Source organism: Epinephelus moara, chromosome 20, assembly GCF_006386435.1.
Source record: "Epinephelus moara isolate mb chromosome 20, YSFRI_EMoa_1.0, whole genome shotgun sequence".
In the NCBI taxonomy this organism is placed as follows: Eukaryota; Metazoa; Chordata; class Actinopteri; order Perciformes; family Serranidae; genus Epinephelus; species Epinephelus moara.
Genome location: NC_065525.1, coordinates 40542161 through 40548621, shown reverse-complemented (window position 1 = coordinate 40548621; position 6461 = coordinate 40542161). Strand labels below are relative to the sequence as shown.

The window sequence follows — 6461 nt, the reverse complement described above, 5'->3', positions numbered from 1 at the left end:
CCATATGGATTTTTACTAAACTTGGTAGATATGTAGAACAGGACGCCTCAAGGTGACTGGAGAAATTTAACTCTAATTGGCAACTGGGTGGCGCTATAACAACAGAAAAATGCTTAAAAATGGCTAAAATGTGACCGATCGCTGTGGCTCCCCCTGTGGACCAATGTTGGTTTCTAATTTTTGGGATGACTAAGTCATGGTATGGTGGTATGCTGCTGCAACAAGGGCTAGCCGCACCTTTCCCATGTGAACTACCAGTGCGCCCCACTTTTAGGTCAATACAACATATAAACACTTTAACTATCTGCCTTTCAACGTGGTACCTCAACTACTAATGTACAGTTTTAGCCCACTAACTATTCCACTATTGGCATTGGTACTACCGTACTTTCAATAAAGCAATGGTACTATCAAATTCACAAAAACTCTGTCTGAATACATTGCTCTTCTTAATGGGTTCATTGCTCTTCTTAATCTGCAATTTCCTATGACCTGTATCCCAAACACACACCATGTGAAACTGTACGTGGGCAACTGTGCACTCAGTGGGTATGGACTAGTTATTATTAATTATTTAGTTCAGAGGTTCCAAACCCTTTTTGCTAATGTCCCGTTAAAGATGTACTCTTAAATAATAATTAAGATATATTTTCTTAAAAATGTATAGACTCAAGCAGAAGTAAACCCTCTCAGTCATTACTTAGAGTATGACCCATTAGAAGCGGGAAGCGACCACCAGATGCTGGACTGTAAGCAGCCGTCATCCAAGAGGAAGCTATGAAAACTGCAGACACAATGCAGGAAAAAAACACAAAATGCCCAGCGGCCAAAGCTTGTTCCAAAACAAGAGTTAATGTGAGATCAATCTGGAAATCCATCGGTTTAAAGAAAAAAAAAAAGAAAAAAAAGGTGTTTTGTTTTTTTTTACTTCCTCTACAATGTAAATTGCAGAATCTGTCTTGAGAGATCAATGTGAGCTTGGCTTTCACTTTTCACTCTTTTTTTGCTTTTTGTAATTATTATCTTCCCCAGTAAGGTCTGTAAGCATTGGATTAGGCCCTGTTTAGACGACAACGGTTTCTCTAAAAATGGAAGTCTGTCCTTTGCATTTTAAAAAACTTCTGCGTTTATATGACGACGTTATTGAAACGATCCCTGTTCACACGGAGCCGCAAAATCTACTGGAAACGCTGTAGTATGTACGCCAGGCCAATGGGTGGCAGTGTAAATTTGCAAAGCAACACCACGGCATGACGCCATGCGCCTTCCTCTACAACACGGTGATTACAAACCAAAACAAAGAAGACACAATGGCGAAAGCATGCACAGATAACTTTGTCTGGATGGACGACGAGGTGGAGTTGCTACAGTAACAGATTTACACTTCACTTCAAATCAACAGGATGAGCAGCACAAAAAGAGCTCAGCATTGTTGTTGTGAGGGTCGACTTTCTCGCGCATGCCTAGTGACTGGAACCGCAATGCGCATGTGCAAAAAGTCTCCTTTTTCAGAGGAACTGCATATTGCAAGTTTACATGACAACGGAGATGCTGCCGTTTCCAAAAAATTGCTTTCTGGAACCCGTTTTCAAAACGTTGCGTTTTCAGGCACCCACCAAAACGGCGCTGTCGTGTAAACGATCGGCCAAAACACGACTAAAGTTCACCGTTTTCAGCTGAAATCGTTGTCGTATAAACAGGGCCTTAATCTTCAAATAGACATCATCAAAAAATAAAATATTTGCCAGTTGCAGATTTCTCAGTGAGAGGGTTTCCTGCCCCCCCCCTTTTTATTTATTTATTTATTTTTTTTAACATCATCATCTCCACCAGGCATAAACCAAGAGGGGATCATTCCTTCAGTTCATTGTTTGTATCTGTCTGTCTGCAGCTAATCTCACATACTACAGGAACCATCAGCCTAATATTTTTGTGCACATTCATGACTGTATGCTTCAGGATCCCCTGTGGTTGCAGTGATTCATAATTGTTAAAAAAAAAACTGTTTTGCTGACTGTTTTATACTGTCACTGACTTCTGACTTCTCACTCCGCAAAGTTTTCTGTTAACCGGCTCAGCTAAAAACAACAAGCCAAACCGTCTGTTGCAGATCCAAGTTAGGAACTTTACATGTTGACATGATGAAAAACTCAACAATTTTAGCTATTTTCACCGCCATCTTAACTGAAAGGGAGTCAGGAGGGACATTTTACCAGGTGCAGCTGCTTCCTGGTGTGTTGTGTTTGCTGCATGGCGCCATACCACACCAGGAGCGTTTTTATTTTTTACTTTAATATACGAAGCAGTTAATCAAGAAATGCAGAATGTAATGGACATGTTAATGGATAATGAAGGTTGATAATAAATGGTGGTGGTCCCACTGTGTGCTGTGTGTCAGTGTGTGAAGGCGTTGGTGTACTACGACGTCCAAGCTTGCCGCCTGGACCTGCAGAACGATAAAGGCGACACAGCGCTGCACATGGCGGCCCGCTGGGGCTACGAGGGAATCATCCAGGTGCTGCTGGAGAATGGAGCAAACACGGACATCCTCAACAAGAACAAAGACTCCCCGCTGCAGTGTGCTCTCAACTCCAAGGTCAGCAACACACACAGGGAATAAAATGTTCTGAGAATATTAGTGTTCAGTGTTGAGCCTCAAAAGGAGGCAGCAGGCAGGTTTTCACTCTGCAGGAGCTCCATACAGTTTAAGCTCTTAGAAACAGAAAGCTCATCTTAATATTCAGTATAATATATCATTTTGAACAATTCTGGTTCTCTTTGCTGAGGCTGACTCAGGTGTGTTAAAATTACACATGTTCAAGCTCCTCTGTCTGGATTTATTTCCTATTTTTTCCTGACTCTAAAGCAGTTTTACAGGTTTAACACTCAAAATGATGAACTTTGGAATCCACCAGTCTTTGTTAACAGCTCATAAAAACCTTGTTAACACAGAAGAGACCAGTTAGAAAATGAACTGGCTCACGTGTTGGTGTGCAGCGACCTGAGGTTAAATCGATCTGTTCTCACATTGTCCTCTTCTCTCTGACCGGAAGTGTTTCCTTCTTTCTCCTGCTTTATTTGGTGTGGATGCTTCAGCAAACAACAAACTCCAGAGGATCAGAGGTCAGGTCTGCTGTCACAGCAGCCTTGGTCCGACTGGAGCCGATGTTATTCCTGGGCTTAGAGGAGCGCTTCTTCGTGTGTCTGCCACCATTTTTTCTGTCAGACGTCTGTGTACTGACAGGTGCAGGTGTAACACGTGTCTCTCCTCTATACTCAGCAAACTCTCGCCGGAGGTCAAAAAAGTCTCTGAGCTCTGCCTTCACCTTTTCTTGGGTGGGACAAACTGCTGAGCACTCACCTTCAACCTCCGACTGAGAGCATTGCTCAGCCTCCTCAACCTCAACCGCCTCCTGTGACATGCAGTCAGATGAAGCCAAGTCCTGTCCCAAATCCTCAACAAACTCCAGAGGATCAGAGGTCAGGTCTGCTGTCTCAGCAGCCTTGGTCCTACTGGAGCGGATCTTATTCCTGGGTCTTGCTCCAAAACAGCGCTCCCAGGAGCACTTGAATGCAGGCTTCACGTGTAAGCAAATACAATGATAACGACTGATGATAAATAAATAAATAAATAGCAGCAATAAATAAATAAATAGAAATACAGTGATAACACATAACACAGGTGCAGGTATAGCATGTGTTTCTCCTCTATCCTCAGCAAACTCTCGCTGGAGGTCAAAAAAGACTCTCAGCTCTGCCTCCATCTTTTGTTGGGTGGGACAAACCGCTGAGCACTCACCTTCAACCTCCGACTGAGAGCATTCCTCAGCCTCCTCAGCCTCCCACCTTTGGACTGACTGCATCAGGGCTTCAGTATCATGATAAGCCCTTTCCACAATCTCTGTGTGTTCTTTAGAGAGGACAAATGTCTCCCCCTGCTGCACTGTACAGCACCACTGGGGGTCAAAAAACCCTCTTCAGATCATCCCTCAGCATCTCCCTGTAGGAGCCAGCCTCTGAGGGTGTACCTCTGGCCAAATTGGTTTTAGCCCGTTCCTCTGCCTGCCACCTGCTGAATGCCTGCATCATCTCAGTAACAAACTGAAATGAGCAGTCCCAGGAGTCACATAGCAGTTAGCAGTGAGCTCATAGGTCCAGGTTGATATTCACACACACACACACACACACACACACACACACACACAGGACTGAAGACATTTTACAAACAAAACTAGACCACCTGCTGCCCTGATCCCGTTTTGACTCAATTTGCACAAAGCAAGACATCCTATGTTTTTGAACTGGAATGCTTATGAATTGAAGGTGAGCCTCGGCTCAATCTCTGTGAAGTTAACTGTCTATATTCCATTGGTATTATTCAACTTATCAATGATATTCATACCAACTGGACCCATTTCCACTCTTTCAACTAACTGAGCAGAGCGTTAGGTGAAGCTCAGCTCACATCCCAGCTCCATCAGCTGATCTCAAGTAGCCCGATCAGCTGATGGATAGAGGGGAGTCTGTCTTCACTAGGGCTGTAGTCTCCTGGTCTACCAGTCGATTATTTGGTCGATATGCTCCCGTCCAACCAAATTCTCAGTGGTTGAATAATCGCCGTGTTCAGCAGCTCTCCAGGATTGATCCATTATTTCCTGCGGCGGGGGGACAGGCTAAGTTACCTGTGAAAATGGGGACGTTGTTGACAGAAAGTTGAACTTGCCCACCCTCACGCTCAGCGTCACGGTGACGCAGACCTCCTGTCTGTTTCTGTAAGCTGAAACCATTTCACTCTGTGGAAACGAAGCTTGTATTTACTTGAACTAAAAGCAATTTCAAGGACTACCTTTAAATATTTGAAGTTAATCATTAAAGAATAAATCACCTGGAAAGCTGGCGCTGCTCCACATAATTTAAAAGGTAATGTAGCGTCTGTCAGGACGTGTGGGGAGGATGACGCAGTTATTCGGCAAACCACCATTTATTACGGAACAGTAGAGGTTACTGTTGGCCGTAACCACGCCAAAACAACCAACAAACAAAAACTTTCATTAACTGTAACTCAAACTGTGCACTGCTGCTCTCTCCTCCAGCTCGCTCATACACACACCAGCACGCGTCACACACTCACACAGCCCTCATTCCCGTCACACTCGCACCCTGCTCCCCTACCTATACTCATTCAATCCCAAACATGCCATTAACTCACAGAACATTGACATTATAACCGAACATTTATTGCAGGGTCGCTACAGTAATTTAGCCTACACAGAGCAGTGGAAATGTCCGTGTAGCTGCAGACGGGTGCGGCTGGATGACGGATGCGTACATGCTGATTCGGGTGCTATCAGAGCCGATCCGCGCATCACTATGGCTTAATAATCAACTCAGTCAATAAAAACAACCCGTCCTGTGTTAGGAGTGTATGTCGCTGTCAGAAAGAAAGAAAAAAATTTTAAAAGATAGAAAAGCAGCGTACACCTCACATATTTATTTCTCACAGTTGCGCACACGTTTGGCTGGCATGCAGAAGCACCGTCTGTGCGTCTGTGTGTCGAGGGTGCGAGCCGCAGCTTCAGCTGCTCAGGTAGAGAGGCTGTGTAGCCCGGTGTGTTTTTTCACTGATTCGGTTCTGCAGGTTCTCTGCTGGTACACTGGAGACGGGGATCAAGCAGTTTGTCTCACTCGGGATAGATTGTGCTTTTTTGGTTCATAGTTTTTGATTGACGTGCGATTTATTTGCGTTTAGAGGGAATTATTTTTACCGGAAAGTACCGGATAACGGAAAGGTGGGCACAGTTATCTATATAAAATACACAGACTAACTAACTAACTAACTGATTGACTAACTAAAAATAGCTTGCACCATTAGCTCCGGTAAGGGAAACCAGCTGACCGGAAGTCATGCACAAAAACACGTAAGTTGATCACTGTTAACTTCCGTGTTTGAAAATAAGGTGAATAAATAAAGTTTGATTTCAACATAACTTTACAGCACTTAACACAGTCCTCCACCGCCTACTAGTGTTTTGGAGTTGTAACTGCAGAGTGACACAGACACACCACCGCAGAAGTAAAAGTAACGTGCAGATTTTTTTTTGCTCACGATTAATCGATTAGTTGAAGATTATGCGCGACTTTAGTCGACCAAGATTTTCTTTGGTTGACGACAGCCCTAGTCTTCACAACCAACTGGCAAATCTCAGTCAGGGCGCCCTATTTAAACTGCTTTAGCATGCCTGCCAATTGATGAGACTTGGTGAAAACTGACAATCTGTGAATGCAAAATTTTATATGTTGAAACTGGTGCATGAAACACTCAAAGTTTAACTCTTCAAACATAAGTTTGGAGGAATGGAGCTCTAAAAGGTTAATTAGTTAGGTCAAAATAGATTGAGAGATGCAACCATGCATTGCATCTTATCTTAGCTTCACAGTCTCAATGCTAACTTAACCACTAA

The 6461-nt window shown here is 43.7% G+C and overlaps 1 protein-coding gene across 2 annotated transcripts in view; it reads left to right on the top strand.

Annotated features, from left to right (window-relative positions):
* ankrd27 (ankyrin repeat domain 27 (VPS9 domain)) overlaps positions 1–6461 on the top strand; it is a 55373-nt gene that overhangs the window by 32400 nt on the left and 16512 nt on the right. For both annotated transcript variants that reach the window (XM_050072537.1, XM_050072536.1), the window contains exon 17: positions 2399–2596. In XM_050072537.1, coding sequence (XP_049928494.1) covers positions 2399–2596 — 198 coding nt within the window. The remainder of the gene's footprint in view (positions 1–2398; positions 2597–6461) is intronic.